We start from the raw sequence: 18,372 nt of genomic DNA, 5'->3' as shown, positions 1-18,372 counted from the left end.
ATTCTCCTGCCTCAGCTTCCCAAGTAGCTGGGATTACAGGCATGTGCCACCACGCCTTGCTAATTTTGTATTTTTAGTAGAGACGGGGTTCACCATGTTGGTCTCAAACTCCCAACCTCAGGTGATCCACCCGCCTCCCAAAGTGTTGGGATTACAGGTGTGAGCCACCACGCCCGGCTTATGACTTCTTGAATGTCCTGTAACCTTTTGATTGGGTTTGTTTGCAGAGCTTGTTTTAACCTAAAGATAAGGACACTTTAAGGCATTGTGTTTGCTTGTGAATATGTAGTATTTGAAATGTGAATATGTAGTGTGTGAAAGTAGTGGCGGTGGTATGGAGACTGCCAGAAAGAAGAAAGGATAGGTTTGAACCGTTCTTAGCAGGAGACTCGAAGGGAACTAGAACTTGCAAGAGAGAAGGTTCTAGGAAGCAGGACTAATCAGAAGGTATCCTCATCCTTCAGGTAAACTCCTTTCCACTTAAGGCTTTTCCTTATTTTCTGTCAGCTGATTAATCCCATCAAACAACTGTGGTGTGCTGACGCATGCTAAATGTGGGAAGGAAGGGAAGAATTGGGCATATGAGCCCTGGAAGGCAGTGTGGTTCCACAGAGCTTGGGTTCCATCCCCCCAGCTGCTACTTACTGGCCCTGTAATCTTAACCAGTCATTTACCCTCTGTAAGACTTGAGCTTCTTTCAGAGGATCAAATGAAATCATGAGTGTCAAGTATCTGTTGCGTAGTAGGGAGCTCAAGAAATGTGAGCCCTTTTGAACTCCATCATTCAAGAGCTTTGCAAGACAGTGAGTTGTGCCCCCTGACCCTGTGTAAAACATCTCTGAGCACCTGTGATACTTAGTGAACTTATTTGTGTGCTTGTTTCATTTTCCCTTCTCCAGCTCAGAATAAGAGCTCCTTGTAGGCCAGATTCATGTTTGATTCATTTCAGTGTCTGTCAGCGCCCAGCACAGATGCTGGCTTGGAGATGTTACTTAAGTTTTGTTGAATGAGTGAAGGCTACACCTTTGCCCAAGGAGGCCAGGTATTATGGTTGGCTTTTTACTGTCTCTTCTTTACTAAAAATTTTGTAGGATTCCTGAACTTCACAAAAGGTGGCTCAAGTACCAACACTGACAAGTTTGAGCTGCCGTTGTGTCTCACTGCTGTGGTGTGACAGGTTTCCTGGCAGCCAGCCAGGAGGCCTGCTGTGGGGCCGGTAGGTGGCGCTTATGACCCTTTACCACACCTCAGGTCCTGCACAGGCCTTTCCTTGTCACCACGGCAGCTGCTGGCTCTCTGAGAAATGCATATATTAATAGCTCTGGGCAAGGTATCCAGATGACCGTGCCTTGGGCCACTCCCTCCCGTTTATGGCCTTGTATTGTTGGATTTTCATGTTTTATACAGTCTCAGCCTTGGCACACACTGCCTAGGGAAGCAAAGATGTTTGCCGTAGAGGATCCCAGGAGATCACTCTGGGAATCTGTGCTTCTGGCCCAACCTTTCTGGCATACTCTGCCTATAGGAGGTCATCCCTGTGGCTCTCTTGTTCTGACCTGCATTCTCATGGCACCTTCCTCTAGGGTCCTTGCTTGTATTTTAGCTGTTTGCCCTGTGTGTAGCTGTCCAGTGAATGCCTTGAAGGCAAGGATACGACAGAATTCATCAAAGAACCTTGAGTGCCCTGCCTCAGAGGCCTGGAATAACCAGTGCTCAGGATGAGTGTATGGAATGAATGGATAAATAATAAGTAGCACCTCAAAAATTGTTATCCATATTGAAGGGTATTCTACAAACAAACTAGCTTTACTCTGCAAAAAACGTCGATATGAAAATCAAAGAAAGACTGAGGAACTATTCTAGATGAAATTGAAACACATGCAGTGTTTGGCCCTGATATTGATCTTGGCTTGCATCTGGATCACAGGGGGAGTTTGCTATAAAGAACATTGAGATAATGGAAGAAATTTGAATATGGGCTGTATATTACATAAAAATAGTTTATCAATGGTAAATGTTCTGAATTTAATCATCATTAGTGATTCTGTAAGAGAATGCTCTGGTACTAGGAAATACATGCTCAATGAAGTATTTGGGGGTAAAGGGGCATAGTATCTGAAATTAATTCTCACATGGTCCAGGAAAAAAATAGAAAAAGAATAGAAAAGCAAATGAAGCAACATGTAAACAGGATATGAGTGCAGACTATTTGAAGGGATATGTGTGTGTGTTATTTTTGTGACTTCTATAAGTTTGAAATTACTTGAAAATAAAAAGTTAAAATAATTTATGCAATTTAGTATGTGCCAAGTTTCTGTAAGAGAGATGGGACAAAGAATGATCACCCAGCGTTGCACTTTATTCAATTGATCCAGCAAGCATTCATTGAGGTGGTGATTCAGCTCCTCCACTGTGTGCCTGAACAAACAGAACAATTGTAATAATAGCAACTAAGATTTGGAAAATGTAAGTGCTCTCAAATACATTATTTTCTTTGGTCATCTCAGCACCCATGTTAGATAGGGCTGGCAGGCTCACAGGGTAAGATGACTAAGGTTCAGAGAGGTTAGTGTGATCTGCCCACAGTCACACAGCCTGGAAGAGACAGGCGGAGGCAATCTCATATATAGGTCAGTTTTTTCCAAGGAGGATGCTTTCTGAGCCTCCAGGATTTGGACTGGTTAATTTCTGCAGATCATTCTTTAAGTTCAGAAATTTTAAAGCTTTCTGTGATAGGAAATAGCCAGTTATGAAACAAGCAGACACATTTCGCAGTTCACCTGCGTTTGTGGTAGATACTGCATACTTGCCAGCCCCTCTCCTCCCTCACTGCCCTCACTCCCCTTGGAGTTCTCCAGGCATGACAGAATGCTTGGTGGGCCATCTCACTGGGAGTGAGAGCATCTGGAGAGCTTCTTTGTTGAAGGGTCCCTAGCTAAGCCTTGGAGAGGGGTGCTCAGTTCAAGTAGCAAATGGAGAAATTGCTGGAGAGGCCTTGTCTGTGGAGTTGAAGTACTAAGACCCTGCCTGAAGACTGCTGGCCCAGTCTGGGGGTCTATGAGCAGCCTTTGCTCCCTTGCCCTGCCCCTCCTAGCCCTTGCTGGCAGGATAGATAAGGCACAGATGGAGGCCACCTGGGGATTCTGGCCTCAGGCACCTTGCCTCTGCTCAGACAGCAGGGCCTGGTGCTGTTATTACTGTAAACAGGGCCTTCTGTGAGGCTCCAGCCAGGGCTCTGTTGCCCAGATAGCAATCATGATTGGGTCTGCATGGCTCAGTGCTTCCAGGCCTGTGATGCAGGTGGGATAGGGCTCCCTACCCTTCAGCCCCTCCCTAGCTGCAGCTGAGGGCTGGTTCATGTGAAGGATTCGGAAATCAGTTGGAACAATGCATCATTGAAGTTCAGTGGCCGCTTTGTATTGATTGGTCCTAAAGAAAGAGGAAGAAAAATCAAGTGGTACCGCCTTCCCCTGAGTGAAAGAGCTAGTTAGTCCAAATATCTTGAAGCTGCCCCTGTGTCCCTATCTAGGACTTTTTCCCTCCCTCCTACAAACAGAGCCTGGGGCGTTGTCTTCTCTTTGGAAGTCTTGCTGAGTGCTGTGTCTGCTAGGAATCTACTCAATTTTCATTTTGATGCGGCACATATTTAGAATCATAAGATTGTAGAGCTGGTAGGGACTTTAGAAAAAATTTCATTCAATTTACTTCTTTTACTGCAGATAAAAGTAAAGACCACAAAGACATTTATTGTGGTCACAAAGCTAGTAAGTGATAGAGCCGTGACTGGAATCTATGACCTCCAGCCCATAGGCCTGTATCCACAAATGTCCTCAGCCCTGAGACTGAGAAACTGCACCCACCCTCTCCTACATATACATAGAAGCCTAAGTTCTTTGAAAAAGATGAGCATACAGTTATAAAACAGGTAACTTCCAACCAGATAGAAGTATTGGTGAGAGGTTAATGTAGGTAAGTGCTGTAGACATTCATTCCTTCAGACCCTGGGATTTGTGGTGTGCCAACTGCTATGGCAGGCACCTGGAGCAGAGAGATGAAGACAACTCCTTGTTTCTAGAAGGACATGCTGCATACTGGGGATGTTAGACATGTGAACAGTATGATAATTGCGTTGATATAGGTTAGCACAGGCTTGTGGTGGCAACAAGGCCATCTTAGGGAAGGCTTCTTAAAAGAAAGTATAGGAGTTGTTTTTTCCTAAGAAACTTTTATTTTAAAAAAGTAATAGTATGGTCATTGTTATAAAAACAAAACTTCAAACAATACAGAGGCATTCACAGCGGAAAGAGAAAGCTTGACTGCTTCATCGCCCCTTCCCCAATCACAGGTGATAGCTGTCACCTGTTTGGTCTTTTGCCTGCTGGAGTCTCCAGGGTCACTGGTGGATGGGAGCAGGCTATGTTTTTCCTGACTGATTTGTCCTTCTCCTGTGATCATCTTCAGCTCTTGGGCTAGGGAACCTTCCTTTCCTGCCACTGCTCTTGCCTGGGAATTTTAGACAGTTCATTTATTTATCCTCTGGTAATTTTGAGCACTTACTATGTTCAAAGTTCTGTGTATACCTTTTCATGTATCATCCTCGTTTACTCTGTCACTTCTTTAAAATCGAGAAAACACGAATTGGAAAGTGATAAGAATAGCATAAGTTCTTCTAATGCTATTTGTATAGTACTTTATTGCATCCCAAGTATTTTTACATATTTTTTCTCACTGTCTCTTCATAGCACCCCTATGTGACATATATAGTAGGGTTGGTGGGGTATTTTCCATTTTTTTTTTAACAGATGCAGAATCAGGCTTAGAGAGCAGGAGCTAGCATGTAAATGAAGGAAGCAGTTGAGATTCAGAGAGGCTAAGTCACTCATTCATCCACCACTCCTCACCTAGTAAGTGACAGAGCCTGGATTTTTGTTATTTATTTATTTGAGATGGAGTTTTGCTCTTGTTACCCAGGGTGGAGTACAGTAGCATGGATCTCTGGCTCACTGCTCCCAGGGTAAAGCGATTTTCCTTCCTGAGTAGTTGGGATTATAGGTACCTGTCACCATGCCTGGCTAATTTTTTATATTTTTAATAGAGACAGGGTTTCACCATGTTGGCCAGGCTGGTCTCAAACCCCTGACATCAGGTGATCCACCCACCTCAGCCTCCCAAAGTGCTGGGATTACAGGCATGAGCCACTGTACTGTCTAGGATGGTCCTAGTTTATAGATCTTGGCATGGGGCATCCTGGAATGCCAAGCCTGAAATATTTACTATCTGCCTTTTAGAAAGCTATGGAAAGCCTGCCCTGATGATATATTATTTGTCTTGGTTGTACCCTGGCCCCTGGAATGGATGGACTGAACTGAAGAATTCGCCATGAAGGCTTGAACTTGTGTGCCATCTGTTCCATCCCCCTCACGTTCTTTTGGTCGTGACCGAAGCCATCCCTTTAATCCCAATGGTTCCCATTTTGTCAAGTGCCTACTGTGTCCCTTTTTCTCCCTATGAGGGAGGCGCTTCTCCTACCCTGCTTTACATATGAGGAAATGGAGGCCCAGAGAGGTTAAACGTCTTGCCTGGGGCACACAGCTGGGAAATAGAAAAGCCAGACCTAGAACCGCCTCATCCAGCATGCCTGTGTTTAATCACTGCCATCCTTGGCATGGCCAGCAGCCTGCCGTTGGCAGAGGAAGGAGCAGGGGTGGCTATAGGCATGGCTTCTTGTGTCCTAAGCTCAGGGGCTGCCAGGATAGAGCCTCATAGGTCTTGGAGGAGCATCTGGGAGGCTGACAGTTTCTTCCACCCTCCTTTCTCCCCGACAGGCTTTCTATTATGACCTGGACAAGGTAAGTCTGCGTACGATGAGTGAGGTGGGCTAGGCCCGGCTGGATGAGAATGACCGTGTCTCATTGCATCTTCCTGGCTGCCCCATGGGCAGAATCCCTGGGTTTCCTCCCCATTTGAGGAATGGGAAGGCAGAGGCTCTGCAACGAGCCTTCCTAGGGGATGGTGAGGGGTGGCTTGGCTCTAAGCCCCCTTCTCTGCCTTAGGACCTGCAGGAGGGTGGCGGGGCAGGCGGGGCTGGCGGGGTGCCCAGGCGACTTTGCAAACATCTTCCCTTTTTCTGGGAGAAGCAAACACGCTGTGTGGAAAGGCACATTCGGAAGATGGAGTTTCACATCAGCAAGGTCAGCCGGCTTGTGGGTGTTGCAGGGTGTGGGGCGGGGCAGTGCCAGCTTGTTAGGCCTCAGCTAGATTAGCAGGAGCTAGGGAAAAAAAAGCCAGGCAGAGGAGGAGNTTTTTTTTTTTTTTTTTTGAGATGGAGTCTCTCTCTCTCTGTTGCCCAAGCTGGAGTGCAGTAGCATGATCTCGGCTCTCTCTGCAACCTCTGCCTCCTGGGTTCAAGTGATTCTCATATGTTAGCCACCTAACTACCTAGGATTATAGGTGCCTGCCACTGCACACAGCTAATTTTTGTATTTTTAGTAGAGATGGGGTTTTGCCGTGTTGGCCAGACTGGTCTTGAACTCCTTACCTCAGGTAATCCAGCCGCCTCGGCCTCCCAAAGTGCTAGGATTACAGGTGTGAGCCACCATGCCTGGCTTCAACTCTGGACTTCTAACATGGTCTATTCTCTGTCAACTACACTGGGCAATCCTCAGATAGGGTCATCTACTGCCCTGCCAAGCAAGAGACCTAGTTCATTAGGGAAGGGCCCTCCACAAGTCTGGAGTGAGCCCAGAAAGGCCCACCATGCTCACTCTGCTTCCCTAGCCCCTGGACACAGGCTGCTCTGCCCTGAGTGGCAGCCTGCATTAAGCATTCTACTCATCATCTCAGGGATGATGGAATCCTAACCTTTTTGGAGATACTGTACTCTGTCACAAGCATTGCTCTTTTTAAAAGAGATTAATTCACTTGCCACATTTTGTCCATTGGCGAAAATCTCAGGGGAGAGCAAGGGTGGCTTTCTCAGACCTCAAAGGCCCTTTCAGCCGCTCTCAGCAGGCAGCCAGTCCCCTAGCAGGCCCAGGACTTTGAAATGACTGCCCACTGGGCATTCACTTGCAAAGCAACACAATGAAATGGAAGAGACCTGGTTTGTAAAATCCCAACTTTATGGGCTGCTCTGTACAAAAGTAGTACAGAGCTGGGGGACACCCAGCTCTGAAGGGGAAAAGTTACTTGTAGTTGGGGGTTCTCTTGTGGTCCCTTCTTGATTTACCAGGTGCCACAACTCCTCTAGGGAGTTCCGTTTTAATCCTTACAACCACTTTGCACGAGAGGGATTAATGTCTTCCATTTTGCAGCTAGTAAGTGACAGAGCTAGAATCTGAACTCCAGCCTTCGTACTCCAAGGTCATTCCTTTTTTATCATTTCATCTAAACCCCAAGAGACTACAAAGAATGATACTCAGTCAGGGAGCTGGGCAGGGCTGAAAAGCGGGAGTATCACTGAGGAACACTGATTTCCTCCTGTGAATGGCCCCTCAGGTTTGTAGAGCCCTTTCCTTCATGTTTCAGTGCCACCTTCTAAAACTCCTGTGACACTGGGAGGATTGTGATCCTCATTGGACCTATGAAGAGACTGAAGCTTAGCAAGATGATGTGCCTTCCTTCAGGGCGTTAGAATAGTAGGTGGCAGAGCTAGAGCTAGAACCCAGGTCTCCTGAGTCTTCCATATGTTCTTTCATTGACATGATAGCTGGTTTAGAGAAGTGCCTCTTCTGGCAATTCCTTCTCTTTAAATAGAAAACTCTGCAATGTATAGAAGAGAAAACCCCAAAATGCAAAGATGCATATAACAAATAGCTCAAAATTATTACTGATTAGAGACATGCAAAATTAAAGAATAATATGATAGCCCTTTTTACCCACCCATTAGACTGACAGTGATTAGAAAACTGGCTATGGCCACATGTTGACAGGAAGAGGGATACATAGGCACACCTCTGTCCTGCCTGTGGAAGGGTCAATGGAGCAGCTATTCAGGAGAGGACGCTGGCACTATTTAGTCAATCAACTACGCACATACCCCAGGACCCAGTGATTTCACTCTGAGTACGTGCCACAGGGAAATGCTCACACAGGTCTAAAAGGGGACATATGAGAGGATATGCTGTGAGTGTTGTTTTTGGTGACTGGGACGTAGAGGCTCCCTGGGCAGGTATGCCTAGGAAAGCAGAGAAAGAAAATGTAGACATCCACCACGGGGAATTATGCAACAATTAGAAACAGTGGAGTTCTTGCATACTTAGCAATATGAGCATACTTAAAACAAAATTATAAGCAGAATTTTATACACATACACACACACAGGTACATACCTGTGTATATGTATGTATAAAAGTAGGAAGGAAGGCAGGAAGAGAAGAGATAAATCTTGCCTGGCTTAGGTCTTGGAAAGCAAGAACCTCTCTCTCTGTCTCTTCCTCAGTAGCCAGCAAGAGGCTGGGCACAGAGTGGGTATGTGTACTTGTTTGCTGAATGAATGAACACAGTGCATAGAGCCAGCCTCACTGAATTATCCAGTCGTTTTTATGACCACATCTTAGAATCCCTGGGTATTGGCCAACCTGCCACTACCAGCTTGAGAGCGCTACACTTTGTTCCATCAGAATGATGGAAGTGAGACAGAATGGTAGGGTCTGTATTGAGTACCTGCTATATGCCAGGGCTGGGATCTTACAAGTTAGAAATTATTATTCCAAAGGTCAGAAGACTGAAAATTAGAGTTGATTTGCTCAGAGTTATCTAGCTGGATCAGAATTCAAATCAAGGTCTGACTTACTCCAACGTCCTTTATTCGTCCATTTCTTTTTATTAGACTGCACTCAGCCCTTGAGGGACAGTAGGAGGAGGCATTTCAATCTTCTTTCTTCAGCCCTACCTCTAGAGCAGTGCTGCTTCCACAATTTTCAGGGCCCAGGCAGGGGAACATGGGTCACTGTTTACTCTGAGGCATGAGGGATTTTAGTCACCCTGAGTTTATCCTAGTTACACTCTCGTTTCTTATTTTCCTGCCCAGCTCTCCTCTCCCTAGGTCTGTATTACAGCAGCCTCCAGACTGGTCTTCTTATCCCCATTTTGTACCCTCCCCCCTTTCAAATTCAGCCTGCTTAGCAATTAGATTAATTTTATAATTTTTTTTGCCCCAAAACCTTGAATGACAACCTCACTGCCTTTGGTGGGAAGCTAAGGAATGCCAGGTAGGTTTTCTCTCTGTTGCTAGCCTCAGTGGATTGATGGCGACTGATTGGAACCTGTTTTGAAGAGCATTCTGAGGCTGTTTCAAAGGCTCCACAGCAAGAGCTGCTGGGCGAGATGTGCGATATGCATCTTAGACGTGGGAGTGCAGGGCAGTAGCATGCATGCCAGGAATCTGTCAAACCTTTAGACTGAGCTTTCATCCTAGGGTCCATTACTGATTTCATGGGGGCTGTGAACACCTAATCATTATATGTAAAAAAAAAATTTTTTTGAGTGTGTGTGCTCATACGCACTTTTCTGGAAGAAATTTGATCACAGTCACAAAAGAGCCCATAGCTTAAACCGGTTTATGCCCACTGCCTTGGCCTCCTAGTCGGACATTTGAGGCCCTGTGTTGCCTCTGCATACCTCAGCAGCTGTCTCTCTGCTGTGAACTGTCACCCAGATGGAGCTGCCTGATGGTCTCTGAATGTTCCTTTCCTGCTTCGCAGTCATATCCTGTTTCTTGCCTTGATTGACATGCACTTCCTTCCACTTCTCTAAACTCTTCCCCTTCTTCAAGACACAATTCGTTTGTTCCCTCTGAAGCCTCTGATTTACTTCAGCCTATCCTGATTTTCTAGCCTTTTAGACTGAGGGTCAAAGAAGTGAGGCCATCCCAATTAGGATGATAGTTAAGATCAGAACCATGCACTCTCTACTGTATCATGTGGCCTGCTAAACAAGGAGAGGAGATTCTGTAAATTAGATAGGGTTCTTGGCCGTAGAAAATGGTTTCTGCACGATAGACTGGATAGGGAAAATGTGGCACATATACACCATGGAATATTATGCAGCCATCAAAAACGATGAGTTTGGGTCCTTTGTAGGGACATGGATGAACCTGGAAACCATCATTCTCAGCAAACTGACAGAAGAGCAGAAGATCAAACACCTCACGTTCTCACTCATAGGCGGGTGTTGAACAATGAGAACACATGGACACAGAGAGGGGAGCACTACACACTGGGGTCAGTTGGGGGGAAATAGGGGAGGGAGGGTGGGGGGTGGGGAGCTGGGGAGAGATAGCAAGGGGAGAGATGCCAGATGTAGGTGATGGGGAGGAAGGCAGCAAATCACACTGCCATGTGTGTACCTATGCAACAATTTTGCATGTTCTTCACATGTACCCCAAAACCTAAAATGCAATAAAATAAATAAATGGGGGAAAAAAAAAAAGAAAATGGTTTCTGCATAAAAGAAGTTTAACATTATGTATAGTAAGGGACCTTCACCAGAATAAATCCTCCAAACTAGAGATAAGAAAGGAAGGTTTCCTAATCTCTCTTAATATTCTCCCCTAACATTTTGTGCCCCAGTCATACCAAACCTCTTACGGGGTCTCATGTATCCCATGCCTGCTGTAGGTGAAGAAGACTGCCTCTACCTGGAACACTCTTTCCCCTCCTTCACCCCCGTTTGTCTGGCCAGTTCCCCTTTGTCAGCACCTCCTCAGAGAGGCCTTTTTGGCCACTGAGACTGGGTTAAGTTCCCTTGTTGTGCGCCTGCAACCCGTAGTCCCATTCATAGCACTCATGAGACATGCAGCTCTGTGGTGTGTCTCCCTCTTGGGCTTTGACAGTGCTTTTGAAAGTGTTTCAGAGAAGCGTTAGTACATGATGTTTCTCATCCTCTCAAGCCTTAGTTGAGAGTTGAGAGTTCTCATCCTCTCAACCTGCTAACATCAGCAACACAGAGATTTTATTTGACTTGATCTGTAAGGACATTTACTATAGATTGTGGCACAAGAATGGTGCTAGGACTCAAACCCAAGCCTTTGGACTTTCTGCCCTTTGGCTAGAACCCACTGAAAAACAGACAGCCTCCTAGCTTCCCCAACGCCTTCTGCCCTTTCTTAGCACTGTGTTGTTTGATATACTGTCTTGAGCCATGTCTTCTCCTCACCCTCGTCCAGAATCTCGCACAGGACCAAGCACATGTCATGCTGATTCACTGACATCAATGTAGTCTTTATCTTTCATGTTATCTAGAGCCAGTTTCTGTCTAGAGGAAGGGTAGTGAGGTGAGAAGGAGCCTGGCTTAGAGTCACTGCCAGCCAGTCACTGCACTGCCCCTTAACCAGCTGTGTGACCTTAAGCAAGTCATTTCACCTCAATGAACCTGCTACCTTATCCCTGAAAAGAGGAGATCACTCTTAGGTCCTTAGGTGGTATGAAGAGCACATGGAATCATGAATGTAAAGTACCTGGGATAGTTCCTGCTTGTAGAAGGTGCTCAGTAAGAGTTCATTCTATTTACCCACCCCTACATTGTTGGGTCCCTTATTCCTAGGAGCCAAAATTCAGACTTTTAGTGGGATACTTTAAATTCTGTGTTTGTTAATTTATTTTACAGTTATTAAGCTTCTACAACATGTTAGGCACTGGCATATAGATTCCTGGAGGGTCTGTGTGGACTCTCCTAGGAACCTAATCTATTTCCATCTTTCCTTGGGTTGAAGGATTTTCAATTTCTAAACAACCACAATACAGATAAAGTTGAGAAATGTGATCATTTTGTCAACTGATAACTAACTAGATAAGACATGTCATTAGGCATTCTGTTCCTAACATTGGGAAATTAAGGAAGGAAGAGCTGTGGACTGGATGAGCCAAGGAAGGCTTCCTTCTTAGGAGTCCACAAGCCACAAGGATTGTATTAAATAGCATGAGAGGAGAATTCAAATATGCAAAGGGGTAGGGAGAGAGTATTCTGGACCAAGGGAGTGAGAGTGTCAGAGTATTAAGATAGGGAGGGATCATTCTTTTCTCAATGGCTGGGAGGATAACAGGGGGGACAGACTGATTTAAGGGAAGGAGAGAGGTTGGGGAAGGCTTGATGGGGCAGAATGACCAGAGAAGCTGAGATTGGGAATGTAGTCCTCAAAGACCTCTGTTTCCAGACTCACTCAGCCTCCATTTGTTGACTGTGTCATTTCTTCTATGGTTGTTTCCACTCTTACATCCATGATAAGCCATACCCTGAAAATATTTCTCTGTCTCATTTTAGACTGCTGTCAGAAGGCGCAGATGTCAATGCAAGACACAGACTTGGCTGGACAGCACTCATGGTGGCAGCCATCAACCGAAATGACAGGTGAGAGATCTCCTTCCACATAGGGCTCCTTTAGGCAGATCTCTGCAGTGCGCGCTGCTGAGCATGCTCCCACCTGTTGTGCCTCCCTGCTGTGTTCTTCCAGTGGCGGGGAGATGGATTCAGACTAAGGTATTGGACTTCACCTGGTGCATTGGACTCTATAGTAGCCGTGGACACGGAAGATGTAGCTTTGATTCCCAGCTCCTTCAGTCATTGGCTTTGTGACCTGAGGCCAGTCATTTGCATTATTGTAGCAACCAGATGTTTGGAGCCTGTTGTAAGTGGTTATCTGTATAGGTGCAAGTTACTGTCATGTTCTGTTACCCCCGTCTATTCATCTTGAGAAGTCTGCAGTTATTGTCCCCAGCAAGTGCTCCTCCACGGGCTTTTTCTTTGGAGGTTCTGCTGGAAACTAAGAAAGATGGGAGAATCTCTTTCCCTCCCATTGGAGGCTCTGCCGTTTTCCTGCCCGCTCCCTCATTCTCTCAGGGTTGTAGCTATTGTATAAAGATTGAAATAGTTTACCTTGTGTAGTGAGTTATCTTAATTCTCATAGTCGCTCCGTAACATATATATTATACTCATGTTGTAGCTCAGAAACTGAAACCCAAAGAGAAAAAGTGATATATCTATGTCACTTGGACAGGATTTAGAACCTGGTCTGGCTGCTTGCAAAGTCTGTTACAGTGTTTTTGAGGTTTTTTTTGAGATAGTCTTTCTTGGTCAGCCAGGCTGGAGTGTAATGGCGCAGTCAATGGCTCACTGCAGCCCCTGCCTCCTGGGCTCAAGTGATACACCCACCTTACCCTCCCTAGTAGCTGGGACTACAGGTGTGCAACACCACACTGGGCTAATTTTTTTTTTTTTTTTAAGATAGGGCTCTCACTATGCTACCCAGGTTGCTCTTGAACTCCTGGCCTCAAGTGCTCCTGTACCCTCAGTCTACCAAAGTATTGGGATTATAGTCGTGAGCCACTGTGCCCAGCTATGGTCTGTGTTTTTTACTGTATCTCACTGCTACCTCCCGATGTCAAACCCCAGCCTAGTGCGGATGCTGCCTTTCCATTTCATTCTGTTCTGATTTCTGCCTTGGAGTCCGTATAATTCTGGAAGTGTTGGGATGAAGTACACATTTGCTCTAGCTACGATTGTGTGAAATTGATTAAATAAGAGCAAAAAAGGATACTTTCAAAGAAAGTAGACTGGGCACTTCAGTAGCAGCCATTGAAATTTATAGTTGGAAGTACCAGTTTCAATTCTTTCTGCAAGTAGGTGTTTAAGGCTTTTATCTGCCAGTACTGGCCACCTCTGAAAGGATTATAAATATGAAAGAAAAAAATATAACTGGGATTTTATAATATAGAGGTGGTGCTGCCCCAGACTGACTGACAGACTTAGCCATACATGAGATGGGTCTCTCTTCTGTGAGCCTTTGTTATTCTCAGTCTTGTTCTCAGTCACTCAGTTTCCTGATTTGCCCTCGTTAGCTCCAAGCACCTGTGCTTTAAAAGCAAGATTGATATAAGTAGGCTTCATAGTTGAGAGACCTGGAGTCAAGTCCTGGTTCCAAGCCTTAACTGAATTTCAGAAGTCCATGGACACCCTGTTTCTTCATCAGAAAGTGTTTCTATGAACATTTAGTGAATATCTGCCTTGAGCCAGGCCCTGTGCTAGTGTTTGCAGAATCCAAGACCATGGGGAGTTTGCAGTCCAATGGGAAAAACAAATGCAGGTAAAGAGACATAGTATAGTATAATCAGTGATTTTAGAGCAGTGTCTATGTTATACTATCAAAGCAAAGGGTGGGAGGAAATTTAGTGTGGCAGCAGAGTAGATTCTCACCATATTGTTTTGAGCATCAAATGAGGTAATGTATATGCTACAGGTTATAAATGGTGGGTTGTTAGTCTCTGATGCCCCATTAGACCTCTGTACACAAACACACCTATTAATTCTACACCACTGGTACTTCACCACATGCACCAGTCTTTTCCCCCAGCTTGCAGGTGTTTCCCTCTGCAAGAAATAGCCAGTGGTGCTAAAGGAGAGGTGGAGAGATGTGTTCCCTTCCGTGTTTAGTAGTTTCAAGGTTGAGACTGAATAGGAAATAACATGATGCTTAAGAATACTGTCAATTAGTGATCAGATGGCTAGTAGATGTGCTTTTGGGGACACGTCTCTTTGAATCTAATGAGTTGTTGGTTTAACTGATTGTTCTGTCTTTATCCAGAGCTATTAGCAAATCAGTGATGCCTGTTGAACAAAGTGAGAGTGTTGGCTTACATTAGTTGGACTAATTAAGTATCCATTTTGTGCCCTTCTCTTCCTTCCACCATCCAGGGAGGACAGATTTTTATTTAAAATAGGATACTCTTGGGTTGGATTTATGTATTCATATCACAGAATTTTTTTTGGCTCCTACTGTTTGCCAGGTACTGTTCTATGTATTTGAAATAACATTGGTGATAAACAAAGATGCCTGCCCACAGAGAGCTTCTTTCTGTATTAGTTGTGGTCCTTGGATAGAGAAAGGCATGGACAGACAATAAGTATAATGGCAAAGTAAACTATGTAATATATTAGAAGAAGTGCCATGGGAAAAAGGAAAAGCAGAACGTACATTGGTCAGGGTGAGTAGGCCTCATTGTTAAGGTGCCCTTAACAATGGTGAGTAATCTTGAAGGATTATCATATCCATACCAGCACAATCTGCCAATAGGTTTCTCCTTGTTAGAAATGTACTGATTTTCCTGTAATCAGTCACTAACTCCTTCCAGAATCATATTGGTCAGGCCTGAAATGCTACCATCTTTGAGTTAGATTTCGATGAAGGGAAGATAGAAGGGGAGCACCCTTGATTCAAGGCTGAAAGCAGAGAGAACCTTCATCTCCTTTAGGATGTAGGCAGCCCACAAGCTCAAGAGAGAGATCCTCAGAGTAGCCCAATCATTTCACCCTGATGCTGCTTAATAATATCTTAAGTATTTAGGGATATAGAATACAACAGTCTGTATCCTTAAGGAGCTTAACTTCTTTTGAATTTCTAGATTTGTATGTACTTTCTAGTTCTGAATAGGAAATAACAGTGAACTACTTTCTAAAAATATGCACAAGAATTTAATTTATAATGTATTTTCTCCTTTTATTTTCAAAAAGAGTTTGAAGTAACTTAAATTAAAATACAAATATAAATATACACAGGAGAGGGAAAACTGGATCAAGATCAGAAATCATATTGGTTAAAGGAAAGATAATTTTATAAAGATTGAACCAGAGATTCTCTTTTCTGAAAACAGATTTATTGTTTTTGTAAAAAAATATAAAAGAAAGTAGTAATCACCTGAATTCCCTCTATCTAGCAGTTAATTGTTGTATATATGTTTACATACAAATTTAACGTGAATGGGACCATGCTGTGTTTACTGTAAATTAGGTAATTAGGGAAATTGGGTATTAATTTAGATTGACACTTCCTGATAAAGCAAAAAAGGGATACAGAGCATTATATCTCTGTATATTACATGTATTTATATTATCATTATATATATAAAATATATATTATCATTATGTATATCCAGCAAACATATTTAAAACCTCTGCGGTGTCAGGTGCTAATATGCGACGCTATCGGGGATTCAGAGAATAAGCAGTCACAGCTTTTGCCTTAAGAAGCTTACTTGGACTGCTGACATCAAGGACTTGAGCAATGTGATGGCCATTGTCCTCAGTAGCCATGCTGCCAAAGCTTTACCAACATTCTACTAGGACAATCCTTTTGCCAGCCCTAGTAACAGCTTGGGTATAGTATTGACTCAAGGAACAGTCACTGGGGTCTGGCCCCCTTCTCCACAGTGAGCCCTCTATAAGCCTCATGCCGCAAGGCACTTGTTTAGCCTGAGTCTGGGTGTCTCATTCTATATTGCACTCTGACCCAGTCCAGCTAAAGGCTAAGTAAGCCACAGGGTCCCAGAATGATCACTGTGACTTAGCATAGCCCTCACCGGCTTGTGCAAATATACACAGCCTTCAGCTAAATTCAATTAGTTTTTCTTTAAGAAGGGAAAGAAATCCAATTTTACCAAACACGGACAGACGGTGGAAGGCACTTTGATGTTACAACCTCTCAGTGATGCTTTACTTAGTCACAAGTTCATAAGCAAGAAGGCTTAATTACTTGGGAAAACACAAGATTAAAACTGGACACAATGGCTGAGTATCCGCTCTCGGGCGACTTGATTCGAACCCATGCACCCAGTTCGTGTGTGGTGCAGACTTTGATGTGTGCTATGACAAGCTGAAAGTCATGACCCCCTTGGGGAAGCTCCTTCAGATGGCATTTGCAGGATGTGTAGGCGGAGAGGCAGGGCCTGCCAGGCCTGTTTGCTCAACTTTGATGTCCAAGCAGCCACAGGCCCCACTATTTGCTCTTCCACTGAGGGATGGATTGGGAGCCTCCTACCTTTCCCAGTGAACAATGGCCAGCAATGGAGTGTGACGACTGTTGACCATTCCAGAAGTCTGGCGGACCAGAACAGGGCTTTGGGAGGTGCAGAGCCTGGGGGGCCAAAAGCTGTTCATAGGACAGTCATTTCTCCAGATGTAGCTTTCCTTAAAGTTTTGGTGGTGTTAGGTGCTTGCAATGGAGATAAAAATAGTCTCATGAGTCTTAGCAGGTTTTAAGTACTGCTTGACCCTCTGTTCCAGCAGCACTATGATGTTTGTAAATTGGAAGTTTAAGTCGTTCCTAGTCCCTTAATTAGAGTATGTGCAGAGGATAGTGGTTTGGAAGAAAAATGGTATGACTTAGATTCTTATAATTTTTAATATATAACAAAAGAAGCTGTCAAAACATATATCTGATAAAGGAATAGTACCCAGAACATACAAAGAAGTCTTACAAATCGATAATGAAAAGATAAACAATTCAATTTTTTTAAATGGCAAAACATCTGAGCAGATGCATCACCAAAAAAAGAGATAGGTGGCAAATAAGCACATGGAAACATACTCTGCAAATTCAGGTCACAACGAGATACCACTACACACCTACTACAGTAGCTAAAATTTAGGAAAACTGACAATACCAAGTCCTGACAAAGGTACAGAACAATATTCATACATCACTGATAGGAATGCATAGTGGTATAGCCACATTGGAAAACACTTTGGCAGTTTCTTATAAAGGTAAAGCATACATTTACCATACCACACAGCAATAGCAACTCCTAGGTATTTGTCTAAGAGAAATAAAAAGATATATCTACAAAAAGACCCGTATGTAAATATTTATAGCAGCTTTATTCTTAACTGCCAAAAACTGGAAATAACGCAAATGTCCATCAACTGGTGAGTGGACAAACAAATTGTGGTACATCCATGCAGTAAAAACAGCCAAACAACAACAACAAAAACATCATGGCAAGTTAAAACCAACACAAAAAGCTGCCTACTCTGTAATTCCATGTATATGATGTTCTGGAGAAGACAGAACTTTAGGGGCAGAAATCAGATTCGTGGTTGCCAAGGTTTGGGAATGAGAGGAGAATATAAAATAACTTTTTGGGATGATGGAGAAATCGTCTATATCTTGATTATTGTGTTGGTTACATAAGTGTCTATAAAAATTCATTACATTATATCTTAAAAAGGATGAATTTTACTATGTGTAAATGATACTTCAGTAAACTGACTTTAAAAACTTTTTAGAAAGCTGTTATCTCTCTCTGATGTTCATCATTAGTTGTGACCAGTGGCATACTGAGAATTTGTGTTAGTAGTGTCAAAATTAATTTTATTGTTAATGGTCACCTGGAATGTTTTGAATTCTTATTGTTGATGATATCTCACATTAGAGTGATATGCTTTCTGATTTTTAGTAGGGAATGAAGATTTGTGAATTCATACTAGCAGTGATGTCATGAAGTATAATTACTGATGAATAGTGATAAATTCACTTTATGAGCACTATACAGCTGACTTGTATAAATTCATAAAGTATATGATTCTTTTTTTTTTTTTTTTTTT

At 43.7% G+C, this 18,372-nt stretch overlaps 1 protein-coding gene across 2 annotated transcripts in view; it reads left to right on the top strand.

Moving 5' to 3' along the window:
• Positions 1-18,372, top strand: part of CLPB (caseinolytic mitochondrial matrix peptidase chaperone subunit B) — a 148,307-nt gene that overhangs the window by 18,485 nt on the left and 111,450 nt on the right. For both annotated transcript variants that reach the window (XM_017532932.2, XM_017532933.2), the window contains exon 3: positions 12,262-12,348. In XM_017532932.2, coding sequence (XP_017388421.1) covers positions 12,262-12,348 — 87 coding nt within the window. The remainder of the gene's footprint in view (positions 1-12,261; positions 12,349-18,372) is intronic.

The sequence above is a fragment of the Cebus imitator genome, unplaced genomic scaffold (genome assembly GCF_001604975.1).
Source record: "Cebus imitator isolate Cc_AM_T3 unplaced genomic scaffold, Cebus_imitator-1.0 Scaffold79, whole genome shotgun sequence".
Taxonomy (NCBI): domain Eukaryota; kingdom Metazoa; phylum Chordata; class Mammalia; order Primates; family Cebidae; genus Cebus; species Cebus imitator.
The sequence above is the reverse complement of the archived record's forward strand: the minus strand, read 5'-3'. Positions and strand labels throughout refer to the sequence as shown.